The sequence below is a fragment of the Leopardus geoffroyi genome, chromosome C2 (assembly GCF_018350155.1).
Source record: "Leopardus geoffroyi isolate Oge1 chromosome C2, O.geoffroyi_Oge1_pat1.0, whole genome shotgun sequence".
Taxonomy (NCBI): Eukaryota; Metazoa; Chordata; class Mammalia; order Carnivora; family Felidae; genus Leopardus; species Leopardus geoffroyi.
This window is the reverse complement of record NC_059333.1, coordinates 46,478,943-46,497,197: the sequence shown is the minus strand read 5'-3', so window position 1 is coordinate 46,497,197 and position 18,255 is coordinate 46,478,943. Positions and strand designations below refer to the sequence as shown.

Below are 18,255 nucleotides of genomic sequence, written 5' to 3'. Positions count from 1 at the left end.
TTATATAAGGTTTTCTAAATTATATCACAGTAGTTTAAAAGCTAATAAAAATAAGCCTTCCTGTATAGTTTAATTTCATAACACTTAGAAAAATTGAAAAATCTTAATATGATTTTTGAGAACAAATTTTGTTTTCCCTAAAAGGTTATCTTCTAGGGGCACTTGGGTGGCTCAGAGGGTTGAGCGTCCAACTTTGGCTCAGGTCGTGATCCATGAGTTTGAGCCCCGCGCTGGGCTCTGTGCTGACAGCTCAGAGCCTGGAGCCTGCTTCAGATTCTGTCTCCCTCTCTCTCTGCCCTTCCCCCTCTCATGCTTTGTCTCTCTCTCTCAAAAAATGAATAAATGTTAAAAAAAATTTTTTTTAAAAAGGCTATCTTCTATCATTACTTAGTGATCCATTAGGATATATTGACTATTGTGTCAAATCATATAAATTTTATGGTCAGAATGGATGTATTTTCCCATAATCAAAACATCAAAATAGAGGCACAGGCTGAGGCGCCTGGGTGGCTTAGTCGGTTAAGCATCAGCTTGCACTCTGTCTCTCTCAAAAATAAATAAATATTAAAAAAATTTTTTTAAAAGGCACAGGCTGAACATTTTATTTTCTTGTTTTAAAATATTAAATATAAGCCATTTAATTATTCAGCTGTGTTAGAAATAACTTTCAATGTACCTGCCTGAATTATTTAACAGAATTAAGCTATGCTGTTACCTGTGTATTTTGAAAACTTACCTTATAATCAAAAAAGGTCAGCATGAATTGAATTTAAATCTCTTGCTAATTTCCCATAGCCTTCAGTTGTGAGAAGAGCTACAAAGGTGAAAAGTTGAAATCTAAGATCAATGAACAAATGCTAAGTAATTCAGATAAATAAATGTTTATGGATGCTAATATTAAAACTAAAAGTAAATTTGAGTACTTCCCTTATCTAAAGGCTCTGATACTGTGTTAAGTCTTGTAGAATTTCAGAATATAAAAATATTGGTCTCAAACACATTTGGGATTAAAAAAAATGAAAATCTGGAAGACTGCTAATAAATCAGTGTCAATAATTCTATTTCTTACAATGCAAAGTTAAACTTTTCCATCAAATGCTTAAGGGATTTCCCTGTAGTGACATCCGTGTATTTCTGTAGGGAGATTCAGTCTCCAAAATGTATTAACTCTGTGATATTAATTAAAGATTACCTGTGAGACAAAGAGGTTAAGTAAATGACTTTCACTAAAGTAACTAAGGTCAGTTGATGATCGTCTTGCTGATTCTTACGTAACTGACATCATTTTTACAATTGTAAAATTGTACATTTTATATCTCTGTTCACTATCCTATGCATAAAATGTAATGAGCAGAAAAGGGTCTCAGGTTGGTTTGGACAGTTACAGGAAAGATTAATATGGTTAATGAAAGATGACTAGCATTTGCAGTGGAGCCTAAAAGGTGTAGGGTTAGCGAGGCTCATCAACTTCACTCTGTGAGTTGAACTAGTTCCCATGTGTTGCAAATCCCTCCTGGAAATTTTGCTGTTACCATTTAGCCCCACATATAATTTACTGAGTTCTCTTCTTTTCATTTCACCCCAATTACTTTATCTTTCTTACCCTGTTTTTTTCTCTTAATTCCACTAATTACTCTTCAATATACTGTATTTATTAGTATGTCTATAATCAGTCATTCATTCCCCACCACTACCATTAGCAGTAGACATAAGAGTGAAAGAATTTCTCTGTTATGCTCATTCCTTCATCTCTAATACCTTGAACAGTGGTTCTTTGTAGCGCTTAACAAATGTTTGTTGAATGGATTAAAAAAAATGATACTCTGTTGCTCAGGAACTTGCAGTGGTCTCTCATTAGTTTTCAAACCAAATCCATTTTACTTATTTTGGTATTCCAGATGCTCCATGGTCACCCTTTGTCTTATCTTTCACCTTGCTCTCTTCCTCAACCTCAGGACACTTGGCCATGTGCATCCCTTCACTGCCCCTCTGTGCAATTGCTTCACCTAATTTTCTTATAATGCTTCCCTCTGCTAAAACTCCTTCTTGGGGTGCCTGGGTGGCTCAGTCACTTAACTGTCTGTCTTCGGCTCAGGTCATGATCTCGCAGTTCATGGGTTCAAGCCCCGTGGTGGGCTTTGTGCTGACAGCTCAGAGCCTGGAGCCTGCTTCGGATTCTGTGTCTCCTTCTCTCTGCTTCTCTCTCTCTCTCTCTCCCTCTCAAAAATAAACATTAAAAAGATTTAACACTGCTCCCTTTCTTTCCATCCCAATACTACTCATACTTGAGCTCAAATCAGATCTCCTCCATGAAGACTTTCCTAGGTCCTTTAAATAGAATTAGCTGATTAATGGCAAGATCTCATTCTTTTTTAAGACTAATATTCCACTGTGTATGTGTGTGTGTGTGTGTGTGTGTATTTATTTATTTACACACTATATCTTCTTTATCCATTGATCTCACTCATATGTGGAATTTAAGAAATAAAACAAATGAACATGGGGATGGTGGTGGGAAGAGAGGAAAACCAAGAAACATACTCGTAACTACAGAAAACAAACTGATGGTTACTGGAGGGGAGGTGGGCAGAGGTGATAGGTATTAAGGAAGGCACTTGCTGTGATGAGCACCAGGTGTTGTATGTGAGTGATGAATCAATACATTCTACACTTGAAACTAATACTGTTGACATACATGTTAACTAGCTGGAATTTAAATAAAAACTTGGAAAAAATTTTTAAATAAAATATACTCAGTAAAAATAAATAGAATTGATTTGTTCTTTTCCTGATTTACGTGATACTTACCTGCTTTTTTTTAAATATGAAATTTATTGTCAAATTGGTTTCCATACAATACCCAGTGCTCATCCCAATGGGTGCCCTCCTCAATACCCATCACCCACCCCCCATCAACACTCAGTTTATTCTCAGTTTTTAAGAGTCTCTTATGGTTTGGCTCCCTCCCTCTTTAACTTCATTTTTTTTTTTCCCTTCTCCTCCCCCATGGTCTTCTGTTAGGTTTCTCAGGATCCACATAAGAGTGAAAACATATGGTATCTGTCTTTCTCTGTATGACTTATTTCACTTAGCATCACACTGTCCAGTTTCATCCACGTTGCTACAAAAGGCCATATTTCATTCTTTCTCATTGCCAAGTAGTATTCCATTGTGATACTTACCTGCTTTTAAAATGCATTCACCACTTTATCAAGTGTGACTCATATGTGTCTTGATTGTAAAAGTCTTGACTAAATATTCTTTTTAAAAATTTTTTAAATGTTTGTTTATTTTTGAGAGACAGAGTACAAGTGAGGGAGGGGCAGAGAGAGAGGGAGACACAGAATCGAAAACAGGCTCCAGGCTCTGAGCTGTCAGCCCAGAGCCTGACGTGGGGCTCGAACTCACGGGCTGCAAGATCATGACCTGAGCTGAAGTCAGATGCTTAACCGACTGAGCCACCCAGGTGCCCCACTGACTAAATATTCTTAAGTCACCAATCATAAATCTTTTAAGCACCTGACAATAAACTGAGCGAGATCTATAATATATGCTGCATTGATTGCTAAAATTTCCATCATGTTTAATCTTAATCAAGTACTTACAATATGCAGGGTATTGGAAGAGACAATGGGAAGTGTGGGCACAGGATGTGAGAATGGCAGGGATAAGTTCTTAGTTTTTAGATATGGCTTCCTGACAAGAAGCTCATAATCTAATGGGGAGAAAGGCACTTAACGCTGTGTGCACAATTTAGTGTGCAATTGAGGCTGTGATATAAAAAAGTGTAAACATATCATATAAAAATATAGTAAAGGGAGTGACTGGTGACCTAGAGGAAGAAAGAAAGATTTCCCAATGGGAGTATAATTTCAGATAACTTTGCAGGGTAATAATTGGTAAAGAACATGAGGAAAAGCAGTCTGAGGGAACCATCTGTAAAAGCCTGGATACTTTTTTTCAGTTTATTTATTTATTTTTAGAAAGAACATATGTGTGGGGAGAGGCAGAGAGAGAGAGAGAGAGAGAGAGAGAGAGAGAATCCCAAGCAGGCTCTGTACTGTCAGCATGGAGCCTGATGCGGGGCCCATGAGGTCATGACGTGAGCTGAAGTCAGTCACTTAACTGAGCCACTCAGGCATCCTAAAGCCTGGACTCTTAAAAGAGCAAGGCCTAATTTAAAAAAAAAAAAAGAGAAGGGGGACAGTAAACTAGAGTGACTGAAGCTTACTCATACATGATACAAGGAGACACAAAAAGTAATATAAAGGGAATGGGAAATTTCAAATTCTATTTGATTTCTTCTCATTTATTTCCTCTGCTCCTGCCAATTCACTATACCCTCTCTCTCTAAAGCCACAACCAACTCTAAATGCCAACTCTAAAGAATATTTAATTATTTCCTAACAAAGTATAGTGTTTGGTACTATTGAAAGTCTTCTCTGGCTTGTTTGAAAACCCTCTCTGCTCCTATCATCTTGATTGTTCCATCTCAGTCTTTGATGCTGAGTCATGTTTCTCTTTTTGTCCTTAATAATGCTTTCATTCACCCTGATTATTTCCTTGGCCTCACTCTTCATTCATTCTAGAAATTTCCCCATGTTATCTCATCTACTCTTGTGTTTTCAACTATCTTTCATTTGCTGATAGTTTTACTAGGAGAGATATTTCAAACCATGGTGTACATTCATATTGATAAGCTCATTTGGAGTATGTTCTAAATATATACATTCTTACCTACAAATTAGATAGATGTACTACTATACTAAAATATTATATATTATAAAACATGAAAATAGAAATTTAAAAAGAATTAGACTAAGAGAAATGCTATTAAAATTTTAAATTTTATGTATTAATGCTATTAAAATATTGTTTACCCCCACTAACACTATTATTAATTAAATAATAATCTTATATTCAGAACAAAATGTGATATATGGCTTATTATTTAAATCACAGCTTAGCACTGTGATACAACAGTGCAACCACTTGCTTGAACTTACTTCCAAACATCTCTTAATATCCTACACAGTTGAAAAGATCCGGCACACAGATATATCTGCCCAAATGGGAGAAGAATGTAAGTTTTGAGTGGGTCTCAGAACAGGAGAGGGCTCTTCATAGGCCCACACTATGGGGTAAACAGCCCTGACATTTGGGCCAAATGACTCAGCAGGCCAGTAGTATTAAAGATATCTGAGGTGGGAAGAGAAGTGAAACTAATGGGAAGTGTATGGAAAATTCTGATAGGAGAATCATAACATACACCCTAATGGTTTGGGAACAAGGCCTTGCTTTCTGCAGCACAGAATTATAAACTATTCAACAAATAACTTCCTGCTGTGCTATGGACCCTGCTACTTGAAGAGCTCCTAACTGTAGGACATCAAGTGACCAAAAGGCCAGAATTGCCTGCATGAGCTGGAATTTGTCAGACTAGCAAGTATAAGATTGAGCAGGCCCAGGAGTAATTTGTTAGAAGATGAAGGTGGCATATCCAAGGATCTGGCATGAACAGGGCCAGAGAATACAATAGGCTGCACAGGCAGGTAACCCAGACCTCTATGTCATCCTCCACCATTGCACTGAACTCTTGTCCTCATCTCGCATGTCTGGCTTCAAAGGCCAACTTGGTTCTTGGGTGGTCAGCTTGGTATGTTGATGCAAGCCAAGATAGATTACTGCTAAACTATAGCTCCACCTAGGGTGACCTTGAAAAGTAAGACTAGGGAGACATCCTCCCACGGAGCAGCAGACCGATTACCTTGTTCCATTGTATAGAAAAAGAGGTGGTCCAAGGTGAGAATATATAAATTCATAGAAGAGGTGAACATCTAGGATGTTGGTCAATGGCGTGTAGGGAGACAGATTAAGAGGTCAGTGACCAGAAAATCTGAGGGATAGGTATATGAATGGATCTCTTGGGATGGATATGAAGTGTGGAGTTCTTCATATTACATGTAAAAGTATACCAGAGAGCATCTACCATGGAAAAAAAAAATACTAAACAACCAAGTACACAGAATGATTCAGCTAGTTGAGGTGATCCAGTTTTGTTCATCTGCCACCCCAGTGCTGGCACAACGGGCACATGAATGAAGTGCTGTAGCAGCTGAGATGGAGGTATGCATGTGCCTAATAGCAGACGCTCCAACTTTTCAAGGCTAATCTAGCTACTGTTCTTGTCAAGTTCTAACTTGCCAAAACCAGAGACCATTTTGGATCCCCCAGTCTCACAACATCCATCAAAAAAAAAAAAAAAAACAAAAACAAAAACAGTCAGCCACATGGTGGCATTTGCTACTATGAACCTCTTCCTCTCTGAAGGGGACATAAATTTATCTGGATTGGAATCCACATTATCCAGGTATGGATTAAATTTCTAATCTGTAAATGCTCAGGAAGAATCACTCTCTGGGGCTGGTAGAATGGTGCATGCATTGCATTGGACCAAGAAATCTAGGTTGCAGTAAAGAAGGTGTGGTACTGGACAGTGACTGACACACTGGTTCTATTCTATTTCAAATCACCCAGAAGCTGCTGGCTTAATGAGTTGATGACATGACCTTTCAAAGATATAATTAAGATGTCAAGACTGTGTCCTCCAAGGTTCACTTTCCATGAGAAATTAGTGACCACTATATGTTGTCATGTCCGTAGTAGGTTGAATACCTCAGTCCAGGACCTCCTCAAGTTATCTGCTTGCGGAATTTGCATTTTGTTTCCTCATCTCTGAGCTATATGGGTTTAGAGGGCCTGGTTCTGAGAGGCGATATGTTCTTATATGTTCTTACCAGGGAATGTGACAAGAATCCCATTATACAGAATAGTTTCAGCTCCCTACCCAGTCACTTTAGATTCTTTTTTTTCCAAGAGACTAACAGGCAAGGAAAGGAGTCCATTAAGATTATAGGAGTAATTGACCCTGTTATCAGGAAGAGATAAGGCTGCTATTATGAGGTGGGAGCAGGAAAAATATGTTTGGCATTGAGGTGGGCCATAGGCATCTGTTGGTATTTCCTTGTTCAATTTGACAGTAAATACACAAATACAACAACCAGAACTGAAAAAGACATCGTGTGAAAGGCTCAGATTCCCTGGTGATCTGATTCTGAATCATCCTGCCATATTAGGACCAGTAGAGGTACTAGGCAAAGGTGAAGGGAATCAAGAGGTAGAAGATGGACATTAGTGTGGGCATGAGACCAGCTGCAACAGTGGGAACTGCAGGTGTCCCATTAACCTTCACCTTGTAAGATTCTCCAGGACAAGAAAAAGACCCAAATCCTGGTGGTTCTTTCCCCAGAATTGATTATAAGAAATAAGCAGCTTTGAACAGTATAAAAGGTGGCCAGTAATGGATCTGTGGTTCACAGCCCAGATTCAATGTATTTCCCCAGCAGTAAGAGTGCCAGTAGCTGATAGTTCTTAGCTGAATCCTTATTCAGGTAGTATCCTTAGCTTAAGGTAATGGTCTTAGGAAGGTCATGTGCCTTACTTGGAGGCAGCCTACATTTAATGACTGTTCCATGGAAAGTATAAATTTAATGTCCCTGTCTTAGGCATGAGAACTTTGAAGGGATATTCCAAACCCCCTTTTCTCCACCAGATTGGCTAAGGTTTTTGTTGTGACTCTAGTCAACCTATCCTTCTGCCCAGTCTTACTTCCTTCACTCCCATAAATAATTGTTGAGCCTGAGAACATTCTCCAACAAACTGCTTTTTTTAAAAAATTATTTATTTATTTTTTAAATTTACATCCAAGTTAGTTAGCATATAGTGCAACAATGATTTCAGGCGTAGATTCCATAATGCCCCTTACCCGTTTAGCCCATCCCCCCTCCCAAACCCCTCCAGCAACCCTCTGTTTGTTCTCCATATTTTTGTCCCCTATGTTGTGTCTCTCTCCCTGTTTTTGTATTATTTTTGCTTCCCTTCCCTTCCCTTATGTTCATCTGTTTCGTATCTTAAAGTCCTCATCTGAGTGAAGTCATATGATATTTGTCTTTCTCTGACTAATTTCACTTAGCATAATACTCTCTAGTTCCATCCATGTAGTTGCAAATGGCAAGATTTCATTCTTTTTGACTGCTGAATAATACTCCACTATGTATGTATGTATGTGCATATATATATATATATATATATATATATATATATATATATATACCATGTCTTCTTTATCCATTCATCCATCGATGGATGTTTGGGCTCTTTCCATAATTTGGCTATTGTTGATAGTGATGCTATAAACATTGGGGTGCATGTGCCCCTTCAAAACAGCATACCTGTATCCCTTGGATAAATACCTACTAGTTCAATTGCTGGGTCGTAGTGTAGTTCTATTTTTAATGTTTTAAGGAACCTCCATACTGTTTTCCAGAGTGGCTGCATCAGTTTGCATCCCTACCAGCAGTGCAAAAGAGATCCTCTTTCTCCATATCCTCACCAACATCTATTGTTTCCTGAGTTGTTAATGTTAGCCATTCTGACAGATGTGTAGTGTTATATCATTGTGGTTTTGATTTGTATTTCCCTGATGATGAGTGATGTTGAGCATTTTTTTCATGTGTCAGTTGGCAATCTGGATGTCTTCATTGGAGAATTGTCTATTTCATGTCTTTTGCCCATTTCTTCACTGGATTATTTGTTTTTTGGGTGTTGAGTGTGATAAGTTCTTTATGGATTTTGGATACTAACCCTTTATCTGATATATCATTTGCAAATATCTTCTCCCATTCCGTTGGTTGCCTTTTAGTTTTGCTGATTGTTTCTTTACTGTGCAGAAGCTTTTTACTTTTATGAGGTCCCAGTAGTTCATTTTTGCTTTTGTTTCCCTTGCCTCTGGAGATGTGTTGAGTAAGAAGTTGCTGTGGCCAAGGTCAAAGAGGTTTTTATCTGCTTTCTCCTCTAGGATTTTGATGGCTTCCTGTCTTATGTTTAGGTCTTTCATCAATTTTGAGTTTGTTTTTGTGTATGGTGTAAGAAAGTGGTCCAGATTCATTTTTCTGCATGTCTCTGTCCAGTTTTCCCAGCACCATTTGCTGAAGAGACTGTCTTTATTCCATTGGATATTCTTTCCTGCTTTGTCAAAGATTAGTTGGCCATATGTTTGTGGGTCCATTTCTGGGTTCTCTATTCTGTTCCATTTTTCTGAGTGTCTTTTTTTTTTAAACGTTTATTTATTTTTGGGACAGAGAGAGACAGAGCATGAACGGGGGAGGGGCAGAGAGAGAGGGAGACACAGAGTCGGAAACAGGCTCCAGGCTCTGAGCCATCAGCCCAGAGCCCGACGCGGGGCTCGAACTCACGGACCGCGAGATCGTGACCTGGCTGAAGTCGGATGCTTAACCGACTGCGCCACCCAGGCGCCCCACCTGAGTGTCTGTTTTTATGCCAGTCCCATACTGTCTTGATTATAGCTTTGTAATACAGCTTGAAGTCTGGGATTGTGACGCCTCCAGGTTTGGTTTTCTTTTTCAAGATTGCTTTGGCTATTTGGGGTCTTTCCTGGTTCCATACAAATTTTAGGATAGTTTGTTCTAGTTCTGTGAAAAATGCTGATGTTATTTTGATAGGTATTGTATTGAATATGTAGATCGCTTTGGGTAGTATTGACATTTTAACAATATTCTTCCTATTCAGGAGCATGGAATTTTTTACATTTTTTGTGTCTTCTTCAATTTCTTTCACAATCTTTCTATAGTTTTCAGTGTATAGATTTTTCACCTCTTCGATTAGATTTATTCCTAGGTATTTTGTGGGTTTTGGTGCAATTGTAAATGGGATCAATTCCTTGATTTTTCTGTCTGTTGCTTCATTATTGGTATATGGGAATGCAACTGACTTCTGTGCACTGATTTTATATCCTGCGACTTTGCTGAATTCAGGATCAGTTCTAGCAGTTCTTTGGTGGAATCTTGTGGGTTTTCCATAAAGACTATCATGTCATCTGTGAAGAGTGAAAGTTTGACCTCCTCTTGGCCAATTTGGATGCCTTTTATTTCTTTGTGTTGTCTGATTGCTGAGGCTAAGACTTGCAATACTATGTTGAATAACAGTGGCGAGAGTGGACATCCCTGTCTTGTTCCTGACCTTAGTGGGGAAGCTCTCAGTTTTTCCCCATTGAGGATGATATTAGCATTGGATCGTTCATATATGGCTTTTAGGATCTCGAAGTATGCTCCTTCTATCCTTACTTTCTTGAGGGTTTTGATCAAGAAAGGATGTTGTATTTTGTCAAATGCTTTCTCTGCATCTATTGAGAGGATCATGTGGTTCTTGTCCTTTCTTTTATTGATATAGTGTATCACATTGATTGTTTTATGGATATCGAACCAGCCCTGCATCCCACATATAAATTTCATTTGGTCGTGGTGAATAATTTGTTTTAATGTATTGTTGGATCCAGGTGGCTAATATCTTGTTGAAGATTTTTGTTCAAAAATCTTGTTGAAGATCCATTTTCATCAGGGAAATTGGCCTATAGTTCTGCTTTTTAGGGGGGTCTTTGTCTGGTTTTGGGATCAAGGTAATGTTGGTTTCATAGAGTTTGAAATTTTTCCTTCCATTTCTGTTTTTTTTGTAACAGCTTCAAGAGAATAGGTGTTAACTCTTCCTTAAATGTTTGGTAGAATTCCCCTGGAAAGCTATATAGCCCTAGACTCTTGTTTTTTGGGACATTTTTGATTACTAACTCAATTTTTTTACTGGTTGTGGGTCTGTTCAGATTTTCTATTTCTTCCTGTTTCATTTTGGTAGTGTATATGTTTCTAGGAATTTGTCCATTTCTTCCAGATTGCCCATTTTATTGGCATATAATTGCTCATAATATTCTCTTATTGTTTGTATTTCTGATGTGTTGGTTGTGATCTCTTCTCTTTCATTCTTGATTTTATTTATGTGGGTTCTTTCCTTTTTCTTTCTGATCAAACTGGCTAGGGGTTTATCAATTTTGTTAGTTCTTTCAAAGAACCAACTTCTGGTTTCATTGATCTGTCCTATTGTTTTTTTTGGTTTTGATAGCATTGATTTCTGCTTTAATCTTTATTATTTCCTGTCTTCTGCTGGTTTTAGGCTTTATTTGCTGTTCTTTTCCCAGCTCTTCAAGGTGTAAGTTTAGATCGTGTATCTGAGACCTTTCTTCCTTCTTTAGGAGGGCCTGGATTGCTATATACTTCCCTCTTCTGACTGCCTTTGCTGTATCCCAGAGGTTTTGGGCTGTGGTGTTATCATTTTCATTGGCTTCCATGTGCTTTTTAATTTCCTCTTTAACTTTTTGGTTAGCCCATTCATTCTTTAGTAGGATGGTCTTTAGTCTCCAAGTGTTTGTTATCTTTCCACATTTTTTCTTATGGTTGATTTCGAGTTTCATAGCGTTATGTTCTGAAAATATGCACGGTATGATCTCAATCTTTTTGTACTTCCTGAGGGCTGATGTATGTCCCAATATGTGATCTGTTCTGGAGAACGTTCCATGTGCACTTGAGAAGAATGTGTATTCTGTTACTTTAGGGTGAAATGTTCTGAATATATCCATTAAATCCATCCAGTCCAGTGTGTCATTCAAATCCATTGTGTCCTTGTTGATTTTCTGTTTAGACGATCTGTCCATTGTTGTAAGTGAGGTGTTGAAGTCCCCTACTATTATGGTATTATTATCAATGTGTGTCTTTATGTTTGTGATTAATTGATTTATATATTTGGGTGTTAGCACATTTGGAGCATTAATGTTTACAATTATTAGATCTTAGTGGATAGACTCCTTAATTATGATATAATGCCCTTCATCTCTTGTTACAGTCTTTATTTTAAAGTCTAGATTGTCTGATATAAGTATGGCTACCTCATATTTCTTTTGGCAACCATCATTCTATTAGCATGATAGATGGTTCTCCATCCCCTTTCAATCTGACGGTGTCTTTAGGTCTAAAGTGAGTCTCTTGTAAACAGCATACAGATGGATCTTGTTTTCTTATCCTTTCTGTTACCCTATGTCTTTGATTGGAGCATTTAGTTCATTGTCGTTTAGAGTGAGTACTGAAAGATATGAACTTATTGCCATTGTGTTGCCTGTAGAGTTGGAGTTTCTGGTGGTGTTCTCTGGTCCTTTCCAGTCTTTGTTGCTTTTGGTCTTTTTTTTTCTTCCCATCTTTCCTCCCCTCAGAGAGTCCCCCTTAAAATTTCTTGCAGAACTGGTTTAGTGGTCACAAACTCCTTTAATTTTTGTTTGTCTGGGAAACTTTATCTCTCCTTCTATTTTGAATGACAGACAACCTTACTAGATCAAGAATTCTTGGTTGCATATTTTTCTGTTTCAGCCTGCCAAGTTTCTGTGGATAGGTCTGCAAACCTGATCTGTTTTCCCTTGCAGGTTAAGGACTTTTTTCTCCTTGCTGCTTTCATGATTCTTTCCTGAGTATTTTGTGAATTTGACTATGATATGCCTTGTTGATGGTTTTTGTTGAATATAATAGGGGTCCTCTGTGCTTCCTGGATTTTGATGTTTCTGTCTTTCCCCAGGTTAGGAAAGTTTTCCACTATGATTTGCACATAATGCTACTAACCCTTTTTCTCTCTTTTCATCTTCTGGTACCCCTATGATTCTGATATTTTTCCTTTTTAATGAGTTACTGATTTCTCTAATTCTTAAATTGCGTTCTTTTGCCTTAGTCTCCCTCTTTTTTTCTGCTTCACTATTCTCCATAAGTTCGCCCTCTATATTGCTGACTCACTGTTCTGCCTCATTCAGCCTTGCCACCGTGGCATCCATTCTAGATTGCAACTCAGTTATAGCATTTTTTATTTCATCCTGACTAGCTTTTACTTCTTTTATCTCCACAGAAAGGGATTCTAATCTATTTTCAACCCCAGCTACTATTCTTTTTATTGTGATTCTAAATTCTGGTTCAGACGTCTTGCTTGTATCTGTATTGATTAAGTCCTTTGCTGTCATTTCTTCCTGTTCTTTATTTAGGGGTGTTTCTTTCATTTCATCATTTTGAAGGAAGAAAAGGAATTAATAAGATAAAAAAATTAAAAACAAAACACACAAAAAATAAAATAAATGATGCTAGATCCTAGGTGTGTTTTGGTCTGGTTGTTGAAAGGAGCTTCATAGATTAGAGAAAAAAGGGAAATATAAGAAAAGGAAAAAAAAGGAAAATGTTTGAAAATTTGAAAAAATGAATACAATGAAATAGAATAAAATGAAATGATTGAAATAAAATAGAATTTGAAAAATTTACAGAAAAGTAAAAAATATAGTAGAAAAAAATTAAAGAAAAATATTTTAATAAAAATTGAAAATAAAAATACTTTTTTTCTCTTTCTGTATTGAAGAATAAGAAAAGAAAAAGAAATTGAATAGATGGACCAGTGAACAGACTGAAATACGATTGAAATTACATCGGTTTCCCCTAGAAGTCAACTATGAAGCACTTTATAGTCCGTAAACTAGGCAGGTGGAGAGACTTGTGGTGTTCCTAAAGAGCAAGGTTGGCCCAGTTGGGTGGAGCTTAGTATAACATCTCTGTTCTCCACTAGATGGCGCTGCTTAGCTGACTGGGGTGGATTGTTGTGGTGCTTGTAGGTGTGTATGTGCTTGCGTGGGAGGAGTGAAAACTGCTATCCAGTCTCTAGTATTGGAACTTTGTTCTCCCTGATCAGTAATCACACACCCACCCCTTTTCTCTGGCTTCTGTCCACTCCCCACTCCTACACTGTCTGTGACCAACCCCAGGCAGCACCTCCCTCCTGAGTTTTATCTTAGATTCACCTGTTTTTCCTGACCCCTTACTTCTGAGGGACTGTGACTTTGACCTGCTCTACCCCTCTGTAGGAGGGTCTCACTGAGCAATGGCCAGGTGCCTGCTGCACCCAGGAATGTTCACGGGACCATGCCACTGCTGATGTCCAGAGACTGTGGCTGGGTGCCAGCCTGCCCCAGAAAAGGTGAACGCGGTTGTGTTCAGGGATTATGGAACATCACAACACACATCTGGCACCAGGCTTCACCCTTAATGACCAGCAAATGTGTTTGTTTTCCTGGGTCCCCTGGGGTCTTTGCCTGTGGTGGGGGCAGGGAGGGGTGGCACACACAGCCTCTACCAGATGTCTTCCCAGCAAGGGAACTGCCTCTCCCTGTGTGGCCTGAAGACCCCCAGACTTCACTCTACTCCTGGTGATTCGCCTCTCCCACCAGAGCACTGCCAAGCATGGAGCTGTGAAGTTTCAGATTCTGCATTCCCCCTGTTTACAGAGTCTTAATGGAAGTTAAACCCTCTCCTTTCTCCTTTCTCCCTTTTTAGTTCAGTCCCTGGGGTTGTTTCCACTTTTCTACTTTCTCTCCAGCTGCTTTTGGGGGGTGTTTTTCCCCATATTTCCCCCTCTCCCCCTGTCTCCATTCTCTCTGTACAAGCAAAAACAGCTCCCTGCCCTCCCCGGCTTTTCTCTCCCCTAGTTTACCTATCTGCCCCATGTACCTGCTATGTTCTGTGGTTCAGGTTGTGCAGATTGTTGTGTTAATCCTCAAATCAGTTTTATAGGTGTGCAAGATGGTTTAGTGTTGATCTGGCTGCATTTCAGGGACTAGAGACACACAAAAAAACTTCCATGCTGTTCTGCCATCTTGGCCACTCCTCCACTCCAACAAACTTCTTATATGCACATCTCCATCTCAGAGAGATGTAAATTGCTATTCTATATTCCATAATACATAACATGATTTATTCTTTAAAAAAAATAAAGAACCTTAATTATACTAAAAATTAAAGTAGATCTTAATCTGTTATAGCCAACTTGTTATAATTCATCGTTAACTGTTCTACAAAATGTATATGTGACTATATGTGTGTTCCTTCTCATTCCATTTTTTCCCATTCTTGGAGTCTTCTTCTAGATCAAACTTCATTATTTTAAATATACACGACTACAATTAGTTTGCTTCTAGCCTCTCTCCCCCCAGACTAACCTACATGTATCTCCAAGGTCATTTTTCTGAATAGCAATTCGTATTTTATTCTCCTGCCAGGAAATTTTTAATATTTCAAACATTCTACATAGGATCAGATATAATGTCCTCCATTAACTAGACAAGATGAATAAAGGTGACTGTTCTATACATTTAGACACTTAAACTTGATGTTATGTTTATTTATTATGGTTTGGAACAATAGCCTGACACAATTCAGTGAGAGTAATAACAATTGGTAATGAAAGTTACTATTGGATTTTCTCCTGATTTACTCTGGTAATTGTGGAATTTTCAGTAAGATAATGCCAGACAACTTTGAAATTACATTTATATATCTTTTAGCAAACACAGCCTAATGATTTAGAGATTAGTATTTCATATAAATACAACTTTCTTTTTGTCCCTTTTCTATAAAACAGTTTAATGAATTAAAATCAGTTTTCCATAGAAGATGAAGTTTATTTAACAATATTATAATTCTTCATACATTTTTTAAGACCATTTATCACTTCCTTATTTCTTAAGCTATAAATAAAAGGATTTAATAAAGGAATTACAATTGTATAAAAAATTGCCACTGGTATGTCTTTATCCCCTTCTTCAAATGGTCTGAAATACATGAGAAGACAAATGTAGAATATTGAGACAGATAGAAAGTGGGATGCACAGGTAGAAAAGGCTTTACCTCGCCCCTCTTTTGATGTCATTTTAAAAATTGTGAAAAGGATGCAAATATAAGAGAACAAGACAGTGGAAATGGTGAAGATTTGAATTGGCATTGAAAAAATATAGATCATTAGTTCGTTGATATAAGGGTCAGTACAGGAGAGTCTATAGAGTGGAAGAATATCACAAAAAAAGTGGTCAATTTGATTAGACCTGCAGAAAGTTAACCTTAATAGAAGCCCTACATGGATCATGGAATGCAGGTTACTAGCTATGAAGGTCCCTATTGTCATCTGAATGCAGAGTTTCTTTGACATCATGGTATGGTACTGTAGTGGGCTGCAAATGGCCACATAGCGATCATAAGCCATTGTTGCCAGAAGAAAGCAATCTGCAGTTTCAGCAAGGCAGAGAAAATAAAATTGTGCCATGCATTCATAAAGGGAAATCATTTTTCCCTCAGAAAAGAAGTTCTCTAACATTTTGGGGATGATGGCACAGGAACAACAGGAATCCATTAGAGCCAAGTTGCCCAGAAAGATGTACATTGGTGTGTGAAGACGATGCTCCATAGAAATCAATGCCACCAGGCCAAGATTTCCCACCATGGTGATTAGATAGATGGCAAAGAACACCAAAAACAGGAGAATCTTCAGCACTGGATGATCTGTAAATCCTATGAGGATAAACTCAGTTGTCAAAGAGTTATTTTCGTTAGCCATTCCTGGCTTTTCAGCTGAGATAGAAGTTGTAAAGAAATGAAATTCTAAATTAGAGTGTGTTTATTCTTCCCTCTAATTTCCCCATATACAAAAAGAAAGAAGCTATTTTATTTTATTTTATTTTATTTTATCTTATTTTATTATTTTTTATTCTCAACTTAGTTAACATACAGTATAGTCTTGGCTTCAGGAATAGAACCCAGTGATTTATCTCTTACATATGACACCCAGTGCTCATCCCAAAAAGTGCACTCCTTAATGCCCATTACCCATTTCCCCCATCCCCCTACCTCCATCAACCCTCAGTTTTTTCTCTGTATTTAACTCTCTTATGGTTTGCCTTCCTCTCTGTTTTTATCTTATTTTTCCTTCCCTTCCCCTATGTTCATCTGTTAAGTTTCTCAGATTCCACATATGAGTGAAATTATATAGTATCTGTCAAATTAACAACTCAGGAAACAACAGATGTTGGCAAGGATGTGGGAGAAAGGGGAGAACCTATTACACTGTTGGTGGGAATGCAAACTGGTGCAGCCACTCTGGAAAACAGTGTGGAGGTTCCTCAAAAAATTAAAAATAGAACTACCCTATGACAGCAATTACACTACTAGGAATTTATCCGAAGGATACAAAAATGCTGATTTGAAGGGGTACATGCACCCTAATGTTTATAGCAGCACTGTCAACAATGGCCAAATTATGGAAAGAGCCCAAATGCCTGTCAAGTGATGAATGGATTAAGAAGATGTGGTACACATATATACAATGGAAAGAAGCTCTTTTTAAATCATCCTATACTGTTTCCTACAAACTAGCACATGCACACTAGGTTAAGTCTGTGAGAAAAAAAGTATCACAGATTGTGTACACAGGGATCATCTAAAAATGTCCAGTGTGAACTCTCAGGACAGAAAGGCTTTTTCTGCCTAAATTATCCAATGATAATGTACAAATTCCTAGACAGTATATATAATTTGGCATTTCTAAAATTAGAAGACATTTTCTAATGGTATCTTTTTCTCCAAGGAAAGAAAAAATAAACATATTTTAGATACTATGGAATTGATATGATGTTGGAAATAAATTACTTTAGATATTTTAAATGTCTAAATGTATTATTTTTAAAACCTCACAGACTCACAGTGGATTTTAAAAATGGCTTCTTGTAGCACCTAGGTGGTTCAGTCAGTTAAGTGTCTGACTTTTGATTTCAGTTCAGATCATGATCTCACTGTCATGAGTTCAAGCCCATGTCACTCTCCACGCTGAGTCTTCCTCTCTTTCTGCCCTTCCCCTGCCTGCTCATGTGCACTCACTCTCTCTCTAAAAAAATAAATACAAACTTAAAAATGGTTTCTCTAGCTTAGTATTTCTTCACAGATGAGCTTACCAAGAGACATTTTAAGGCACTACCTATTCATCCTTTAAGACTGGGTAAGAATATAGGACATTTAAAATTTTTCTTCACAAGTTAATTTTGATACTGTTTTTATGTTTGTTTCAACATGTTCTAGATTCTATTCCTATATTGGCATGACACATTCCTCCAAGAAGTTACTATTTTTTAATTATCCATTTATCCTAGTACTGTCTAGTTTTAAGTGTTTTACGTGCATGTCTAACATGAGATTTGGTTATCAAGTTTCCATTCACAATGTTTATATTCCTTATGATAAATACCTATCTTTTATCCTTTTATACTTCTGTAAAAACGAATGTTGTTGTTTTTGTGAATTCTGTGAAGATTTTACATATATTATATGATTATTTGTGTTTATAAACTCATGATTTACTCCACTATAGATTTATTAAAATTCAATGATCACTAAATTTATACTTATTCTAGTTTAGCAACCATGATATTATCAGAAACATGCATTTTAAATAATG

The 18,255-nt window shown here is 37.5% G+C and overlaps 1 protein-coding gene across 1 annotated transcript; it reads right to left on the bottom strand.

Moving 5' to 3' along the window:
* Positions 1-15,435: 15,435 nt before the first annotated feature.
* LOC123576093 (olfactory receptor 5K4-like) lies at positions 15,436-16,365 on the bottom strand. The gene has a single exon (XM_045437096.1). It carries the CDS (start codon positions 16,363-16,365, stop codon positions 15,436-15,438), a length of 930 nt encoding a protein of 309 aa, XP_045293052.1.
* Between the last annotated feature and the right edge of the window lie 1,890 nt (positions 16,366-18,255).

What these genes read in the sequence shown, in the direction of transcription:
- LOC123576093 (XM_045437096.1), bottom strand. Translation starts at nt 16,365, where the DNA reads ATGGCTAACGAAAATAACTCTTTGACAACTGAGTTTATCCTCATAGGA.